Consider the following 20,597-nt stretch of genomic DNA (forward strand, 5'->3'; position numbering starts at 1 on the left):
CGGAAGTGTCGCGCATCCACCTCCGGCGCTGCAGGCTGGAGGGAAATGAAGTCCCGGCGCGAGCTTCCGGTTGGCGCGGGGCCCGCTGGGAAATGTAGTCCCGCCCCGGGAGCGATCCCCGGCAGCGACCCGAGCGCCGGCACCGAGGGGGCGCGGCCGCCCGCAGTCCCGGCGCTGCTGCGGGGGCGACGAGCGCACTGCCGGGCACGCCCGCGCCCAGAGACGCGGCAGCGCCGCCGCCGGGGCCGCTCGGGCGCCGGGGTGACGTTGGGGGCTTGCGCCCCCGCCGCCCGCCCCGGTTCCGGCCGCGGCCGCCCCTCCCTCGCCGGGCGGGAGCGTCACGCGCGGGCGCCGTGGTTTCCGGGTCGCACATGAAGGCGGAAGCCGCTGGCGGAGGCCGCCGCCGCCGCTCTCGGTAGGTGGCTGGGGCGGCGGCGGAGGGGGGAGAGGGAGCGCAGGCCCCCGGCTCGGACCGCCCGGTGCTCCAGGGGTGGCGGCGCCTCCCGGCCGGCCCCGGCAGCGGCGTTACCTGTTCCCCCGGCGGGGGGGGCCGAGCGAGCCCCGGGGCTGCGTGCGGCAGCCTGTCCGGGCGCGGGGCCCCGGGGCGAGGCCCGAGCGGGTGAGGCGGCGTCCGCTTCCCCCTGCTCGCCGCAGGGCTGCCCGGCGCGGGGGAGCGGGCGTGGGGGCCCGAGCAGGGCTGGGGCAGCGCGGCCGGCACCGGAGCAGGGGCTGCCAAGGCCCTGCCGCCCCCGTGAAGCCACCGAGGCGGCCCCAGCCGGGCCGCGGCTGCAGCCCGGGCCCCGCCGCCCGCATGGAGCCCCCGAGGACGTCCTGGCGAGGTGGAGGCCAAGAGCTGTGCCCGGCGCGGGGCTGCCCGCACGGGAGGTGGGACGAGCAAAGGGGAGAGTTTTGGGTCTCAGGACCTCCAAAGGCACTTTCAGCAGGAAAAGGGAAAGTAAAACGAGAAGCGTGCCTGAACTGGCTTTCACTTCTTCACCACAGGGTTAGTCTAGAGTCTCTTAACAATGTGCAGCTCCAGGTAGCCGTCTCCCCTGCAGAGAAGAGTGCTCGTTCTGTGTTCTTGATGGGGAAGTGTGTAAGTTACAGGGAGGAAAAACAAACAAACAAACAAAGCCCTAAACCCACAGATCTCTCCAGGAATAAAATTGACACAGTGAATAATATGAACGAATTCATGTTTGATACAGAAATCAGAGCTGGAACGTGCTGGAAGAGCCCTTTTGGCTCTTCCAAGTCACTTAATTGTTGTATTTGGCACAAAATTAATTACTTGAATTTTTTTTTCCTCCTTGTATTTTAGACTATTAAAGATTCATTATGTGGTTTAGGCAATTCAACAAAGCAGGTTAAGTCTTGCCAACTAGATGAGTCTCTCAAGATTCATAGAACATATACCATTACCTACTTTATAAACTGTCAATTTTGGCATAGTTATTACTTAGACAGTTTGATCTGTAGAAGCTTCATTAAAAAAAAGTGTTGTTCTTATTATGGAAAAGACTTCAGGATTTTTAATGCGCTTTCTAAGAGTTCTTGGGATAATTAAAACAATTCTGTCAAAAGAACATGTTCCTCACAGATTGACGAGTTCTATCTGGACATAAAACTAAACACTACCTCCTGATTTCTGGAATAAGATGGAGCCTTAATGGTAGGCCATTTGTTTTTAGGGTAGGCAGGTAGAATCTACTTGAATAACTTCCTTCCTTCAAAGGCAAGCAGCTGCTCCATCCAAACCAAAACAATGACTGTTGAAAGACTCAGATGAAAAGCAAATCTTGTTTCAAGATTAGGAACAAGAAAAAAAAGTAGTAAGAGAGAATCAAACTCTCAAAAAGATGATGAAGCCAAAAGAGAAAGCATTTTAGCACTGTATTGAATTTTTGTTTTCCTTATTACAATTTTCGGGTAGCATTTGAGCCACAGGCCACCTCCCAAAAACGCACCACAGAAGACTTTACAATTCTATGAATTTGGGTAAGTTCCAAGTTTCTTATGGACAAGGCAAAATATTCAAGTTAGAAAGCTGATACTCTTTAGATTATGCTACTGTTCATGGGGAAAAGATCTTTTAAATATCTATATATTTAAAAATAGATACATTTCATGGGAGTTTGCCATATACATATTAAATGAGATGTTTTACTCTCGATATGTCTTAGAAATAACTTGTAATAGCCTTGAAAAAAGAAAAAGCCCAACAGGTGTTTCCTGAAAGGAATGAACGCTGAAATTTGTGAGACAGCATAGTCGGCAAAAGCTGTTTCCCAAACCACACCTTTTGGTTTCTTCCCACACTTCAAGTATACTGCTAATGCTATAAGCTGAAAACGGCTCAGAAATTCAGCCCAGAGTGATTTGCTTGCACATTTCCATTAGTGACTTAAAGAAAGACGGGGTGTACAGACCTAGCAAAACATCTCATCATTTGATGAGTATTCAAAACTAACGTTGAGATATTATATACTACCAGATATCTTTGTTTCTTTATTTTTGTGGAGACCTTAGTCAAAAGGAGTTGTTTGGGTCATTTCCATTATTTATAGAAGGTTCCTGAAGTGAAGTGGTATTTCAGGAAGATGATTTTCTTTGCATAGTTGTGAATGCATAGAGTGATAATTCTGACAGAAGCATTGCTGGGCAAAGCTGCTGTTTTTCCTTCACCTCTCTTCCCTTTTTCTTCAAAAAGCATGAAACTGGCTTAAGTCTTGTCTACAAGTAATGGTGTACTCAATTGTCTCCTGTGTAGCAACACTCTTACAAGTGCCCGTTACAAATTATTATATAGTTGGTGAATTATTCCAGTATTTACACTCCAGTTAGAACGAACAACAATTTTGCTTTTCAGTTTACATAGTTTATGACATCACATCTGTTTTCTGAACTATTTTGGCAGGCGCCCAGCTGCCTCCCCGTTCTGCACACTCCCTGACTAGTTGATCTATTTGTTTGTGTGCCCTCTGCCCTGTTAAAATGTTGGTACACAGCCAGGTTCTGCCTGTTTGCATTTGCAACCCCTGAGAGTCGGCATAACTAGCATTTTGCTCTAGTCTTGTCTTGTCAGGCTTTCAGCTGAAGCCTGGCTTAGATCCTAATTCTTGTTACTCCCTAGGGAGAGATGAAGGTGTGGGAAGCCTTAGGGCACAGATTTTAAACTTCCTTCAATGCACGAAGATTTTTAAGGGCCTAATCTATTTGGATCACAATGAGCATGCCATACTGGTTGCTCTGTTAGGAAAAGAGCTATGAAGAAGATGGCCAGCAAGAAAGAGGACAGAGCTGCAACTGAGTGGCATCAGCAAGCTTTAAGGATGGACCAAGAGGAACCCTATAACTTTCAGTAGCAAAAGTGAAGTCATGCACCTGGGTCAGAGTAACTCCGTATATCAGAGCAGGCTGGAAACAAGCCGAGCTAGAAGTCAGCTTTGCAAGAAGAGAGCCTGGAGGTCCTGACGAGCAAGTTGAATATGATTCCTCCAGTAGGGGCCAGCTTCATACTAGGCTATGTTAGCAAGAGCATAGCCAGTAGGTCATGGGATATTATTATTTTCCACTCTGTTCAGCACTTATAACCCCCAAAACCTGAATACCATGCCAAGCTTTGAGCTCCATGCTGAAACTTGTGAGTTCAGTGGAGGAGCACCATACAGAGCAGGGCACGTGTAAGGAGGTCTAAGCACATGCAAGGCAAGAAGGCTGGGTTTGTTCAATACAGAGAAGAAAAGGTTAAGAGGAGAGCCAGCTGCCATTTTTTAAGCTAATGGGTACAGGAAAACATAGAGCCAAACTCTTCTTCGTGGTGCGCAGTGCCAAGGATGAGAGACAAGTGTCACAAATTGCAGGAGAAGAAATTCAGACAGGACAAAGTAGAAAACAAATTTGATGGTTAAGCACTCAGTTTTCCAATTATTGACAAGGATGGAGATTCTGTGCTTGACTAGACAAGGCTCTCAGCATCCTGACCCAATTTTGAAGTTTTCCCTGCTTCAGGTAGGAAATGGAACTAGAGACCTCCCGAGTTTCTTTCCAGCCTACATTATTCCACAATTCTGAGAAAGCATGGGACCTCCACCAAGCTTGAACCACCTGTCCATATGGCAGTAAGCTAAACAGATTTAGATACCCGACACCAGCAAGCTCTAGTTTATTTTGGGAACAGCTGATGCACAAGAAAATATCACTATCTGCATAAAACACCTCTTTGCAGAGATGTCACTGACAACCACGAGCTCTTCAATACAAAAATGTCTGAGTTTCCATAGAAACTAACTTGGATAATCCTTTCTGTATCCAGCCATTTCTCTACAGCAGAGAATCGAGGCTGTCAGCACAACTGTACAAATAAAGCCCCAAACAACAACCCCCCCCCACACTAGTAAGCATCACGGTATGACATGGATGCTAGTCATAGAAGGGGTGAATACTTGTCTAGGTGTATGTCATACCAATAACAGACTTCAGCACGCTAAGTTATCTACACTACATTTAGAGCAAAGCATATCTCACTAGAGAGTAAAGGCTGAGTATATCTATAATGGCAGCAGGACGTATGCCCTGACCCAGCTGCTGGCAAGGCACAGAATATAGAAAACTTCGGTCTATTGAAAAATGGGTTTTGCCATTTATGGGGAATTGTTTTGTTTTGTTTTAATTCCTTGATTTAAAGTGATAAAACAGTGCATGTCTACCTACATTAGCACTGCCCATACACTCACTGACCTCATATGCCTCCTTCCTCTTCATCATCTGGGCACTCAATTGTTTAACAGCCTAAAATTAATCACTACATTAACCCATGTCCTCTAAAGGACAGATGCAAACCATCATCACAGTCTCAAATACCTTGTGCAGCCAACTAAGAATATCTCTAGTCTGACTTTCTTTGTAGTTTCAAAGTGGTTGGAACAAGGACGTGCCTTCCCTTGTGTCTGGAGGCAGCATCCCACAGCACACGAGACAATACTTTTTATCTTTGCTATTGTTAAAGCAGCACAATGAACAGAAAGAGTTCCTCATCTCTTCCACCTTAGGGTCAGCCCTGGAATACTCAGCCACTGAATCCTACTGTTCACAGCTGACCAGCATGGAGAAACTTTCACAAGAGGAGAGAGGGGAAAAAAAAAAAAAGAAAAGGATTTCTAGGAACTTGGCTCAGTCACAGAGCTAGTTTCTCAATAACAGAAGTAAAAGAACAAAGAGGAACTGCTGGGTGCACAGTTCAAGGGACTGTGCATTTACATCAGCGAGCAAGGGCGTGCGCCTACAGTCCCTTCATTTACAGGGACAGACGCGCCAGCTGGTGAAAGCAGTGTCTCAAGCCCTAAAAGCCAGCAAAGTTTGTGAGTGGTCAGGAAGGAAAAACAGTAAGGAGAAAGTTTTCTGCAGCATGCAAGAAGCTGTACAGACCTGTTCCGTCTCTCCATTCAGAGCTATGCCACTTGTACTATAGTTAGCTTTTTTTTTTAAAGGACAATAAAGATTAAGAAAACTACAAGTTTGAGGATGTGAGATTAAATTATTTTCAGCTAAAAATATACAGAGGCTATGCAATAAAGTTCCTTGCTACTTTTAAGATTGATGTACACTTAAAAGGCACCACAACTCCTGGGTACATGAACAGTCTTTCTCCCCCAGCTGGTACCTCACACACGATCAGCACACTGACACTGTCTGAGGTACCAGATTTTTAGGCAGTGACAAAGGCACAAAGCACAGAGGAGAAAGGTCACAGTTCAGCCACACGCTCTGAGAAGCAAGGTGCTGTGCCAACACCAGTACCCCTTCCCCAGCAAATTTCTAGCCAGCATTTAGAAAAATATTCAAAGAAATACAGTAAATTATCAGCTTACCAAGCATCCTGCATTTAGTCCAGAAAACCTGAACACCAAAACCACCCCACTTTTCTTTCAAAGCAGCCCAGAACACAACTCCCCTAACCCTCCTTCAACAACCACTCTTTGTAACTTCCTGCTCACCCAAGCCCAGCTGCTCCTTGTACAGCTATTGCAAAGCTGAGGGCACTCAGTAATCAGCTAAGTGAGTTGCTGGCCATTCCCCACAAGCCTTCCTTCTCTTAAAGGTCTTGTCTCCCATCTCCTAACACTGCCTAGGTATGAGCTGAGGCTTATTTATGAGCCACGAAGCCCAATTTAGGAGAGTAGCGAGATACACATGACAGGATAAAGGTTCTCTGAGTAGCCGTAGTGTAATTAAGAAACTTTATGTATCCATGTACAAAAAGAGCCTGTGAGTGTTGGCAAGTTTTAGACCACATACACTGTACCTGCTTAGTAGTATTCCACTCTTTTTCTGCAGCAGCATCACTATTCGACCTACATACCCAAAATTGGTTAGTAGCAAATAACTGTGGATGGCAAAATACAGGTAGCTATAGAGAGGTGAATTTCCTTATCATAGTGGCTCTGTACTGCAAACGCACAAGGTAGCTCTTGTGTTGATGTACGCACGTGAGTGACCACCCTGAGAACAGTCCAGCTCACCAGTGACACCAAGGTACAATCCAGAGGCAGAAGTTGAGAACAAGAAGTAGGGACTGCCAAATTTCCGAAAACAGAGTAGTGAAATACCTGTTGGCTCAGCTGTTGGCTAGCCAAAAATCAGCTGTGGAAAATGGTTCAGCTGCACTCCCAGCATCTATGTTTGACCACGCTGGGCTTACCACAGGTCTGCTGGAAGGGCTGGTTTGTTCAACTGTTGCTAACTGTTGTGGGATAATTCAAGTCAAGTCTGCATGTATTAGAACTAGCAGTGAGATAAACTCCCTCCAGATTTCCAAGACAGCCCTATTTGTCCCTGAAAGTTCTGCAAATACTAATGTTTATACAGGCTTCAGAATCCCTGAATTATTTCTTTCTTTTTTTTTTTTTTTTTCTAATTTACTCTCTTTCATAACAGTGTTTGTTCTTCCTGGTCCCAGATACCATATTTGTCCCTTCTGGGGCTTTACATGCTGAAAGCTTCACACCCTTTCTGTTCCATTTCAAGATTATTTGGATACAGAATGTATTCTGAATAGTAACTGTCTACAGTTATATTAATTAAAGGTAGATCTGAGTAAAAGCTTGGCATGGTTATACAGGTTTCCCACTCTAACCTGCATGTATCTCTCAAGAAATCACTTCTACAATACGTTTCTTTTGCTAACACTTGTTACATGGGTTCAATGGCCTCTGTAGTTTAATATATCTCACTTATTTCTTCCTAGCCTCTCTTTCACCACCCTACCCAACAAGTCTTTAAATTGGCAAAATAGTTAATTTGTTACATTTACTTCTGCTTTTTGATGCAATGATTTTACTCTCATAGAAACTTACTTTGATATAGCCCTCCAAGTAGCTGAAAAGATGCAACCTTTTTTTGAGCGTTAACCACATTAATTCTGGAGTGTTAACCACATTAAACCAAATTAACTCTGTTAATGTGGTTTATCTGAATCTGTTCTTCATTTGGACTATATCTCACCCTACTTTGTTTTTGCTGCATTTATTCTCTTCTAGTGAAACAGGAAATTTCTGATTAACATCTAGGAACACTCACTCCTTCACTTGCCTTTCTTACTATATTATCTCCCTTGCATCAATCCATCACTTTTACTATTCCCCAGGAGCAAACCAAATGATACAGTAATGTTTTGTCTGCTTCAAAAGCAGTCATCTTACCTCTAGGAAAAGCATCTACCCGTCATGAAAAATAATCCATTACTCATCTCTCCAGCTGATGATGGGTGGTTTCCCCCATATAATGGACCTGAATGTGCTCCGTAGAAGGCTGTCTGATCAGAGCTCCTTCTCTGAACTGGTTGTCTTGTTTTTGCTGGCAAAGAGCAGACAACAGTTAATATGCTTTTTCAGGTTTTTTTCCAACCCATTTACCATGCAATGCCACCTAGCTTCCTCTTGTTTTGGCCAGTAGAGATTAACTTCCCTCAGGCAGAACAGTAAACATTTTCATATTCTTGGTGTCATCCAGATAGCTCCTTCCTCACTGACCACACACAGAATACCTGGCAGTACGTGGAGAGATTTCCAATGCTGCATTCGCTGCCTGTGGCTGACACAATTAAACAATGGTTCCACTTCTTCACTGTTTGTTTGGATTTGCCGGGTTTGTTCTGCTTTTGCTTCTCCGACTGCTGATAACCCCTTGTCACTATCCCTTGTGCCACTAAGCTATTTCCCAGGCCACTGGAGGAGAGGCTATTATGACTGTGTCTTAAGCAGCCATCTCAGCTAAGTTATTTCCTTTAGCTAATGTGTTTTTTTTAATGCACTCTGACAACTGGATAGAGTCTAAGAGTTCTAACTGCTACAACTTGTAACATTCTTCAAAGACAATGGAAAGGGTAAATTACAGGATGGTGGAAGAGGACTCATGAGATTTTGAGAGCTTAACCATAGACATGAAACACAATCATTTCCAGCTAGCTTTTTACAGGTGTTTCCCCATGTGCCATAGGGGACCTTTCTACAGTGTCAATGGCAGCCCTAGAAAAAGGTACAGGATAGCCCTCTACAGTGCCTACGCAGGAGGAAACACCCTCTCTCTGCAGGGAATGAAGGTGAAGTGAAAAGCAGTTGTGCATGCTAGCTTGAAGTTGTCACAATAAAAAAACTCACTTTGAAGCCTACAGTTTCATATAGTATTTTAGAGAATGGTAGATGGAAATGTGCTCAGCTGAGGAAAATGAAAAAGCGAAGATGGAGAGAGGAGAGCTTTCAGATTCTGGGGTAAAATATCAAGAGAAAGAGTGAAGGTGTAGTTTATGTTGCAGCAAAGTTATCTGAGGATATAAGACAACTTGCAATTTGGCAAAAATTAAGTCAGTTTTGTTCTTTGTTATAAATGATGCAGAAGTAGAAAGGAAACAAGCAGTTCTGGTAAGGAGTTGGGAAGTGAAACTCTTGCTAAGAAAAAAAAAATATCCCCACATGCCACATACTCTGACTTTTGGACTGAAAACCCAAGAGTCAGAATACTTGTTTGAAAAAACATGTTCTGCCAGTTTGGTGTGCTGATGTACACCTGTCTGTTTCCAGTATCATCATTCAGAATAATTTATTCAGGGTAGAACTGTCTCTCCATTGACTGAAGAGTTGGTTTGATTTATTTACTGTGACAGGCAGGGGTCAGGGGACCATTGGTAAAGCAAAAGGCACAAACCTTTGCTGATTCTGTTGTCTCACAGATTTCATTCTGCTACAGCTGGTGGCTGAGCATTTCTGCCTGGGATGGCGGAGGATCAGGAGCTGACTCAGCCACACAAAGCTCAACTTGAGCCCTCCCTTCAGCAGCGCACAAGCAACACATACCGCAGTGCAGAGCACTCTCAGGCCCTGCTCAGTGGCCTGGTATCTCTCCGAGACAGCAGCATCCTCTTCGATGTAGTTCTGGTAGTGGAAGAGAAACCTATTGAGGCTCATCGCATACTTCTGGCTGCATCCTGTGACTATTTCAGGTACGCGTCATATGGCAGTGACAAGCATGTTACTCAAACCTGCAACATCCAAATCTTCTGTCTTGGCACACTGCTTCTGGATGTGAAATTAGAGCCATAAAATGGAGCTGAATGTGTTTCAAAATACTGAGTCTGGCTTTATTCATCTCTCTGTTATGTCTCTACCGAAATAAAGCTCTTGTTCCTGCACACTGAGCTTACCCCCACTAAATTCACTGCCAGTGGTACATGGAGGTATATAAAGAGGAGAGACAATCTGAACAAGTGTTTTCTGCATAAATGCACTCTGGGTGGCTTTCAACATATCCTTAGCATTGTAAGACTTTGCCCATTGTGGTGATAATTTCATAATACACAAAAAGTCACTGGAAGCAGGTCACTCCTCTGTTACATGCCTGTAGTGTGACTTGCTGTCCATTAAATCAGGCACTCCCTGGTCAATCTGACTAGCAGTTTCTTGAGCTGACTTTATTTTCAGAGAGCAAACAAATCCCAAGGCATTCCAGACAAACTTCTAACTGGAGGAAGGAAGCACTGCTCTAGCTTAGAAAAAATTCTTACAGTCCCAAGTTCCTCTGGTTTTCCTCTTCCCCCACACCCAGAATATCTGCCTCTGCCCATTGACTGTCCATGTGTCCTGGGTCTGTATTTAAGTCTTTCAGCTCTGAATCCGCCTTTCAGGTGGCCCCGACTATTTTCCTGCAGAATGAAGAGTGTTACTTTCTTAGGTCCTGAAGGCCTGTACTCTTTCTATCATTGGCTTAGAGAAGAGGTAATACCATAAAATTGTCTGGCTAGTTTTTTATCTTTCTGAATATTTTTTATGTTCCCAGGACAACATAAGATAAGCAAACTGAACGTAGCTTCAATGCAAATCTGCCACAGCATGTGCCATTGTCTTTTTTTACAGAGGAATGTTTGCAGGAGGACTGAGAGAGATGGAACAAGAAGAAGTTCATATTCATGGCATCTCCTACAATGCAATGTGTAAAATCTTGAACTTCATTTACACTTCTGAGCTGGAACTCAGTGTGAACAGTGTACAGGAAACTTTAGCTGCAGCCTGTCAGCTTCAGGTGAGGTACCAGGAGATGTGACAAAAAGAAGCAAGAAACAAAGGCAACAATGAGAGACAAAGAAAACACAGATATCTGGTTAGATGGAGGGTTAGAGGGTGAAAAAGGGCGTGGATCTGATGAGAAGAATTTCTTTGGGATGCTCTATCCACTGGAACTTACTATGGAAGAGTAGAAACAATGAATGAGTGTATGCATAATATGCCAATGGTTTTATTACTTATCAAAATTTACCATTTCATCTAGAGGACTATTTTATACAGCACTCACTTCCACTGGTCTGCTTATGAAAGCTTCCCTAGAATAGAATACATCTGGCCTATGGTAAAGGACAGGGCTTGCTGCTCAGAAATTGTTGTGCTGCTCAAGCCTTGCAAAATCTTCCCCAGACTGAGTCCACAGGCACATAACCTCCCCTCACCCCATCACTACAGGAAATCCTACCACTACGGTTTCTGCACTAAGTGCAGAGTTCATGTCCCTTTAAGACAAGTTGTTTTCTCTAAGTTCCCCTGCAGCTAACCACTACACAAGGCTTCAGTACTACATCTTATACTTTCTGGGTGCTTGCTTTGGTTTGTTTCTATACACTTTGCACCACTTTGTTAGCAGAGGGGCTCCTGGACAGCAGTTAGTTATTTGCTAGTAGTCCCTCCTGCCAGATACAACTTCAAATTGTATTCAGAAGACAACACTGAATATTAATTTTCCTTTCAAATGGGTTCCTGTGCTCTTGAGTGATGCAGATGCATTTGTTACAGATAACAGTCTTTGATACAGTACGTCCATAGTGCTCTGAAAGAACAACTTCAGAATGGCTGTAAGCCTGGCTTTCACCATGTCCTTCATGCCTTCTGTTCACATGACTGCCTCCCAGGCAGCCTGCAGCTTGGTGCTATGCTAACAAACCAGGCAGCCTGGCTGTCCAGTGTCCCATGTGTCTTGGAAGACACATTGCTGCTGCACTTGAAGCCAAACTCACAGGCTTGCAGCATAGTGTGGCTAGAATATATATATGATATTCATCTACATACCCATGTTGAGTTCTTCTTTTTCTCTGGAAAGGTGAATTGGGTGCAAGTGAACACGGTGATCAGACTGTGATGAGAGTGGTTGTCTTGTAGAGAACTTTTGTACACTCATCCCAGGCTTCTGTCACCTGTCTGTTGATGGTGAGGCAAGTGGTGTCTGAAATGAAAACTCTCTCTCTCTTTCAGATTCCAGAAGTCATTAAGTTCTGTTGTGATTTTCTCATGTCCTGGGTAGACGAAGAGAACATTCTTGACGTATACAGACTAGCTGACCATTATGACTTGAGACATTTGAGTGATCAGCTGGACTCCTACATTTTGAAGAACTTTGCAGCTTTCTCAAGGACACAAGTGTACCGACAGCTACCCTTGCAGAAGGTCTACTCCCTTCTCAGCAGTAACCGTTTGGAGGTTAACTATGAGTTTGAAGTTTATGATGGGGCACTTTTTTATCATTATTCTCCAGAGCAACTGGAAACAGATCAGGTCTCCCTGATGGAGCCCCTTAAGCTACTTGAGACAGTTCGTTTTCCTCTGATGGAACCCCAGATCCTGCAAAGGCTTCACGACAAACTAAGTCCATGTCCTTTAAAAGATACAGTCGCAGATGCATTAATGTACCACAAGAATGAATGTCTTCAGCCAATGCTTCAGAGCTCCCAGACGCAGCTGAGATCAGAGTTCCAGTGTGTAGTGGGATTTGGAGGAATGCATTCTACTCCATCCATTGTCCTCAGTGATCAAGCCAAGTATCTGAACCCCTTGTTGGGAGAGTGGAGACACTTTACAGCTGCACTAGCCCCCAGAATGTCCAATCAAGGGATTGCTGTTCTCAATAATTTTGTATATTTAATTGGCGGAGACAACAATGTAAGTGGTTTTCGAGCAGAGTCAAGGTGTTGGAGGTAAGATCAGGATAATCCTGCTATTATTTTTATTACAACCCTGTTGACCATCTCTGAGTCCGTAAGCCAGTAGCGCAGTCTGTACACTGGCCAGCCAAAAGATTAGGAACTGAGCAGAGGCCTCACTGAAAGAAAACAAGAAATAAAAGGAATGAGCCTTATAGTAACAGGAAGCTTCTAGCAGTGCTTATGGGACAAAGCCTGACACGGCAGAAACAGCTGCTCATTCAGGAGTATTATATGTGCTACCTTCCTGCCTTATTGTGGGGGGGAAGTATTAAAGGTGTGAGAAGCAGTGATGAGCTAGGATTCCTTAGAACCCTAGACTGTCTAGATGCTCTTGAACTAGGATTTTCTAGAAGTCCTCTGTGTGTACTTTTGGTCCCAATACAAAGGGGGTTTAGCTAACAACAAGGATTTTTAAATAAAATGCTATTACTGGTTGATTATCAAGGATTTGTGTCCTCTTATATGCTTCTGTGTCAGCGAAAAGAGCAGTAGGAAGGATAAGGTTTAGATCTTAATGCCAATTACATTGCAAAACCAGATATTTTGTTTTTAAATTTGTTTTTAAAAAGATAAACCCTTTTGTCTTTATATTGTGGTCATTTTTACTAGTTTTAGCTAAGTTGCCCTTACTTTATGGCTTGCATAGTTTCACTTCACAGCCAGTGTTCTCTGTAACTAAAATTTCCAGACCAGATAGATATTTTGATCTGAAAATGAATCATGAGATTCCTTTGAGCAGCAGATATTTGGGGAAAAGAATCAAAGAACCCACCACATATTTATGCCCTTCTTGGACACTCGAAGATCCAGGTTCGGTCTTTGTGCTATCTTTAGACTGTTTTACCTTGTAGAATGGCTTTGTGCAAGCAGCGATTTTGATACATAACCTGACAGCAGTGCGTAAGATAATGGAAAGCCTAGGCTTTTATAGCGTGGTTATATCAGCTAAAATACATCTTCTAAAAATAGAATAAAACAACTTTGCTAATAATAAAATGATGATAAGGCAAAATTTCACTCCACTTGCAGCTGAACTCAATTTCAGTCAAAGACAGTACAGTTACCCACATCTGCGGTGCTGTCTGGTATTCCAGCAACGATTCTGTGGCTGTATGACTAACCTTCTTTGATCCTATTCTTTTACAAGGTATGACCCGCGACACAACAAATGGTTCCAGATCCAGTCCCTACAGCAAGAGCATGCTGACCTCAGTGTTTGTGTTGTGGACAACTATATATATGCCGTCGCAGGCCGAGATTACCATGAAGACCTGAGGGAAGTGGAGAGGTATGACCCTAAAAGCAACACTTGGGAATATGTGACACCTCTGAAGAAGGAGGTAAGGAGTGCATTAGCCGCACATACTACCACAGTTCCCCAGTTCCTGATTTCATCTTTTTAGATGCGTTTCTCGTGTGTAGATTTAAATGTGCTGATACTCAGATGGGAAACAGTAGCCTCTGTATATGGGAAAAATGAATATCAAGGAAGGAGAATAATAATAGATGTAAATTCCATTTTGAAGTTAAATGCTTATTTTTCCTGTTTTCTTGTTGTTTTCCCCTGCACCTTTATTGTGTTAATCCTTAAAACCATTTAAAATTGAACACACAACCTTTGGAAACAGGCAGTTCCCATCTCTCCTAGGCAGGTAAACTCCGAGTCACAGTAGTACAAGCTTCTCACTTACAGTCCTGACAATATGTTTTACTCTTGATCAGAAGAGATGATGCCTCAGTAAGAAAGTACATCAATTTCTATAGACTACTTAGTTCCTGGACACAGAACTGAGATTTGGTAACAAGTTCTGGTGACAAGAGCTTATGTGATGCAGATCACATCTCAGTCAGCTAACATAAGACCATTACTCATTTGAAATATGTGAGTGAATAAGCGATCCTTTGTCATCAGTACCATTTATCCTTCTAGAACAGCGATCACCAAACTAGCAGTCATGACCCTAGGAACCAGGAAGTGTTGTAGTGACATAGGAATTGGGGTTATGAATGGAAAAGTTTGTTCTAATACTGCTAAAAAAGGCAAGATTTTCTATTTTCAGGTTAAAAGTGTTGCAAAGGAGGAAGATAAATACAAACAACTGCTGGATGAATCTTGATTAGGGAAGAAAACTAAAATCCTAAGTTATCTTTCAAGAAACTATGCTGATTTCTACTACACCTTTTCAAAGCTTTGGGTCAAGTGACCACCTCAAAATAGTATTTGTGATTTCATAATGCCTCTCAATTGAGAATCTCAGGACACCTTAAAAATATAAATATTACTTCCATTTTATGAAAGGGATGCAGAGAGGATGAACAGCTTGCGTAAGGTCACAAACAATAAATGTGTGTCAATGCTGAGAATATACAAAGCCTTAAGATCCAGTTGAGTGCTACGAAGCAGGATATCTTGCATTCCTGATAACACTGCTTGCATAAGAAAAATCTCCAACAGAAAGACTTCCAAGTAGACTAGGAAGAGAAGTAATTGAAGGAATAATCTTCTAATCAAGGAACAATAAAGAATGAGAGCCCACTGCAGTTCTGGAAGTTTTAGAAATTCTAGTATATTTCCTTCAGAAATTAACACTTATAGCATAATCACCCAGAAAGGAATTGTCTGTAAGAAAATCCTTCCAGATGTTGATATCTGCATAACTCATGAAGAATATCACTCCCTAATGTCTAATCCATACTTTGAAACTGGGAGAAATACATAAATCCAGACCTCAACCTCTTGCTTTCCCATGTGGTGATACAGGTATATGCACATGCTGGAGCAGCACTGGATGGGAAGATGTATATTACCTGTGGGAGGAGAGGAGAAGACTATTTGAAGGAGCTACAATGTTATGACCCAAAGACTGACCGCTGGGATGTTTTAGCAGATGGTCCAGTGAGACGTGCTTGGCATGGGATGGCTGCACTGCTAGGAAAGCTCTATGTAATTGGAGGAAGCAACAATGATTCTGGCTACAGACGGGATGTTCACCAGGTGAGAGCATGTCATACCTATGTCTTTCTTGGAAGAATCTCTTTCTTATGGATGCTTTTTTTCTTATGGATTACTCTGATGTAATGTCTTTCTCCTACTAAGTATGCAAATAAAACTGCCTGCCTAGCAACAGGACTGCACCAGCTCTCCCCCACGCAACTGCAGAACTTGCAATGATTTGTTTACTGCTGTCTGTCTTGAACGCATTGTCTCACCCACAAAGCATTAAAACTCTAGCACTTTGCATTCCTACCAATTTTAAAACATCTTTGAAGGATAACATTTATTGGGATGTACGTACCCAGTAAGTAGCACATCAACTAAATTTACTTTGCACTGTCTTCTCACATGCATTGTTTTCTAAGTCGAGGACTTTTGAATTACCAATGTGTAATTGCAGGACAGAGATTTTAAGGATCTGTTGGATGGCAATTGTATAATGCAATTAAGTATACAGTACCTGATGATAAGTGATGGCTGGAGAGAATTCTCTTGAGTTGTATTCCCGCTTCTAGAACTGCTAGAGACATGAAAAGAAACACAAAAAGTAACTGCTCTTATAAAGACAATGAAGATGGCAGAATTAAATCTAGCTGAAAAGTGTTATCTGAATGATAAAAAGGTGCTTACAAATAAAAGCAGTTAGCCAAGTAGGTACCAAACGAAATCTAAAACTTCCCAACATATGGTGCAGAGACAGCTTAGCAGATTTTTCATATTCGTATGTTCTGGCACATTTTTTCCTAATGCAAACAGATGCGTTATATCTGAGCTTATATTAGCATGTGTCCCCATCTCTTTCACTTTTGTATACATTTTTTGAATGACATACAGCTGTTACCCCAGCAGCAGGTCAGAAGTTGTAATTCAAAGCTATATGGCAACTACATACAGTTTTTTGCTGAGTACTGTATTTCTATTACATAGTGAAACACTCTCCCCATTATCAACACCCTGTCAAAATACTGATGATATTGCATGGCTTCCTAAATAGTTTGCCATATGGCCAGGCTCTGTCACTAAGATACAAGTTTGGTTTTGGCTAATCTCTTTCTTTTTTTTGCAGGTTGCCTGCTATAGGCCAAGCACTGATCAGTGGACAAATGTATGTCCGCTTCCTGCAGGACATGGAGAACCAGGTATTGCGGTCTTAGACAACAGGATCTATGTCTTGGGAGGCAGATCCCACAACAGAGGAATCCGCATGGATTACGTCCACATTTATGATGCAGAGAGAGACTGCTGGGAGGAAGGACCCCAGTTGGAGGATGATATTTCTGGGATGGCTGCCTGCGTCCTCACTTTGCCCAGGGCTATTTTAATGGAAACAGAGAAATGGTTCTCAGAATGGCATGCAGACCGCATGAAGTATCACCTTGACTTTCCATCAGAAGTTATGAGTGTATCAGACTGGGAGGAATTTGACAATTCAAGTGAAGATTAGAAAACTGTAATATTTATTTTTTGCCAGTGGATGAGGAAATGAAGGCTTGGAGAAAATACTTAGAGATTTTATATGTCTTTCTTATATACATAAATCAGTATTTAAAGGTTTGAAAAATAAGTGTTCTGCACAGAATGCCATTCACAGTCAGTATCTGCCCATCTGCAAGCGTTCTGCACAAAATGCCACTTACAGACAGTTTCTGCCCACCTGCCAGAAAGCAGCATTTTTATAGTAACCACAGAACTGCCATTTTCCCCCAGTTAAAGTATAGAGGTTCTTTCGCTTCGAAGGAGACTTTTCTCAACCTTCGGCATGGATGGAAAAAAAGGCACAGAAGGCTCAGCTTGACTAGCTTCTTTCCTTCCAGCTTTTAGCTTGAAATAGCTTTGTGAGATTTTTTTTTGTTCCTTTTCTTTTTGGTAATAAAACTTCCTAGCCAGCTTAACACAGGAGGGTAACACCTAGTGTCTCCCTCCTGTGCCAGGTGTCAGACAGCTTGAATGGTTTTTCAGCAAGATTGAACATACGGAAACGGGAAGAGTAGCAAGAAAGTCTGAACCTTCTTCTCATCTGGGCATGCAGCCATCTTTGTAACTGGGTTAGAGTCTGCGAACTGACACCCACTCCTGAACTTCTATACTGCAGGTTCTGTCAACACAGTGGAAAGAAGATTTCTAGAAAAAACCTCTCTGTACAGAGTATGGCAATCTCATCGTTCAACTGTCAGCCACATTTGTTCAAAAGCATAAATTAATAAATCCTTGTCAGAACTTTTTTAACTACTGTCTCAGTTTTATTAACCGTGGAGTCTGAAACTTAGTGAGCTTAATTAGATCCTATAGTACTATGTTAGTATCCGTGAAGTTACACCAGCCTGGGAGATGGGAATTTTTTTTCATTCTTCTATTACATGCTTTAGAAGAGGAGAAAGAGAGCAAAGATTGGTTTGCCACAGCGTAAGAAAAAAGAGTAATAAGGAGGTAACCAGAGGTATTGAAGATTACACCGGTCCGAGACCCTGTCGTAGCTGAACTAATGCCAGGAACATAATACAGAATTACTACAGCTCAGAAAGATAAGGCATAGTAAATCCTTCCTTCATGAGGACTTAAAATAATTGGCTTCTGACTACCATGTTGCTTAACATCAGTTTAGAAGCTGATTTAAAATCTGAACCAGTGTGATACCTGAATAGTATGGGATCCTTCCTCTTGGAGGGGCAGGAAGTAATCGGTGCCACCAGAAAATGACAACAACTACCAAAATCCTTTAAATCTTTTAGCAATAATGGGGTTGCAGAGGAAGGGCAAAACCAAAGTGACAATCAGAATGATACGATACCAGTCAAGTCATCACATTATGACAAACACTGTGCACGTTGACTTGCTACTGTAGAGAAATGGAAGAAGTTCCTGGATATTACAATTATTTAGGGTTATTTTGTTTATGGAAACAAAGATGATTTCAAAATGGACCTAGATTACTCTGCAGTAGTACACTGGGCTTCTGGAAAAGATTCAAGAGTATTTGCACACTTCTTTTAATAAGCTCAACAGCTTTTTCTTGGTAAGAGGGGCATTTGTTGGATTTTTTTATTCAGCACTGTCAGTTTTCACCTCGATCTCTAAACAATGCGAATTGGCAAATAAAACAAAAGTCTTGGTAACTGCAGGAAACCCTGTATATGAGCTGCTTCAGAAAATCTTTTTTTTTTTTTTTTTATAATGAACTCTGAATTGCACATAGAGTCTGGAAATACAGACTTCATTATGCTGCAATATTAGAGACTGACAGATACTCCTATTTTGCCTAGAGAGTTAGTTTTAATGTGCAGGAATTAAATGTAGCCCTCAGATATAAGAACAGATCTCTCTGACTTGGACATCACTAAAACCACTCCTTCTAGACTGCAGATGTTGGCAGTGGCAATTTGTTTTGTCTGCAGACAAGTGATTCAAGACTTTTAGTGGTCCAGGTCATATTCTAGACCCAGCTGTTGTAACTAAACCCAGACATCCAACTCAAGTCTAATGCTTGCAGTGCATTTTCCATTTTAACTAGCACTTCTCAACTCTCAACTACTCTATGTTATACAAGTGAAAATGTTATTTAGCCTCTTTCATGATAAAAAAAAAAAAAAGGTAATCATTCTTTGGCTTCTTTTCCTTTTCCTACGTATACCACTAGAGGGTATTACTTACTATTACAAATAACCAAACCGATAGGCTCATTCTTAGGTTACATAGAATATAAGACATTCATGAGTAATTATTAAGCTAAAGAAATATCTTGAGAAAACTTGGAAGGGGGGGTTTCCAGCTTCTACTCTATCACTCCTTCTGTGTTTCAGACTGATTTTTAGATAGTCAGCTGATCTGTTTTTCCATTAATCAGTATATGCAATTTTGTGATTGCATTATTTATTATATGTTGCAGTTGGATGCTGTGCAAAGAAAATCAATATAAGGCTTAGAATGCAGTTACAAGCACATTACTTTTCCTTCAAGCAGATCGTCTACCTTAGAGAGAAGTGCTGCATTATTTTTTGTAATTTTTTAGTTACTAATATAATACTCCTAAGTTACATGAACTGAACCTAAGGACAGGTATTATGTATTTTGATCTCATAAAAACAAAATTTGTGTTGCTTTCACCCTCAAAATTTCTTTTCATCTGAGCATAATCCAACTGTTGAAAGTTATTTGCATATATTTTGTTTAGGTAAAAAAACCACAGAGCTTAGTTTAGGTTAGCTTAGACCATCCTAATCATTTAGCAGTAGCTCATTTTAGTCAGCATGTACCTTTTCAAACTAACACATAGGCTAAACAATAATAAAACTGCTTTGCTTTACAATTAGCAATTTTATCTAACTCGGCACATATAAAAGCTTTGTTCTTCCTTACTACAGTTACCTACACAGAGCAAATTGCAGGAGCGATTACAGATTGATATGCAGAGCTATAATTATTATTGATTTTCGTATCAAGAATGATGCTTCAGGAATCTAGCCTTCAAGAGTCCACTTAAACTTTGTGTTATCTTAAGAAAAACATGTACCATAGGGATTTTAGGCTGATTTCATATTTTTTTATTTATGAATTCTCTAATCTCCTAAATATGTCAGTCTTTAGTATCTTAGAGTAAAAAGCATCCATTTTTTACAGCAAGTCCTCAGAGACAGTATAGCACAAGACATTGTGGACAGATGGACAATGAACTAAGAAAGCTTTAAGTTATTTCTGGTCTGTAAGAGAATAACCAAACAGCTCTTCCAGAACTGAGTGATCAAAATACCAACACTTAAAATTGCTGATACATTAGGAAGTCCAGAAGAATAATAACTAGGTTTCTTGATGATCTATTTTGCTATTTCCTGCCAGCACAGAGGTAAAGCTGTATAGGCTTATTTGCTAGATTTGTAATTAGAGGACTTGTATCCTGAAGTATTTCAGGCTTCCACATTTGGAGAAGTGATTGTAATTGCTTCAGTTTTTGTTTCGTAATTGCTTTCACTACTGTATTTCTTCTCCAGCTCTTTACCTCCAAATCCAACATACTCTTTCCCATTTCCACATGGTTTAAGTTAAGGTCATTAATTTTGCATTGGAAACATACCCAGTGCTTGATTTGAAACA

At 42.0% G+C, this 20,597-nt stretch overlaps 1 protein-coding gene across 3 annotated transcripts in view; it reads left to right on the forward strand.

The window, feature by feature from the left end:
- Positions 1 to 359: 359 nt before the first annotated feature.
- The window catches only part of KLHL22 (kelch like family member 22), a 107,322-nt gene continuing 87,084 nt past the window's right edge, over positions 360 to 20,597 (forward strand). The window contains exons 1-7 of one of the 3 annotated variants that reach the window (XR_015222719.1): positions 360 to 415; positions 9,227 to 9,496; positions 10,407 to 10,572; positions 11,790 to 12,508; positions 13,665 to 13,857; positions 15,279 to 15,512; positions 16,579 to 17,347. Coding sequence is in view for 2 of the 3 variants with exons in the window: in XM_086623811.1 (XP_086479937.1) it covers positions 9,270 to 9,496; positions 10,407 to 10,572; positions 11,790 to 12,508; positions 13,665 to 13,857; positions 15,279 to 15,512; positions 16,579 to 16,956 (1,917 nt within the window). In the remaining variant the exon portion in view is untranslated. Of the gene's footprint in view, positions 416 to 9,226; positions 9,497 to 10,406; positions 10,573 to 11,789; positions 12,509 to 13,664; positions 13,858 to 15,278; positions 15,513 to 16,578; positions 17,739 to 20,597 lie in introns of those variants that run through there. The other 2 variants (XM_086623811.1, XM_086623812.1) reach the window with 2 other exon arrangements.

Source organism: Tauraco erythrolophus, chromosome 19 (genome assembly GCF_009769465.1).
Source record: "Tauraco erythrolophus isolate bTauEry1 chromosome 19, bTauEry1.pri, whole genome shotgun sequence".
NCBI lineage: Eukaryota > Metazoa > Chordata > Aves > Musophagiformes > Musophagidae > Tauraco > Tauraco erythrolophus.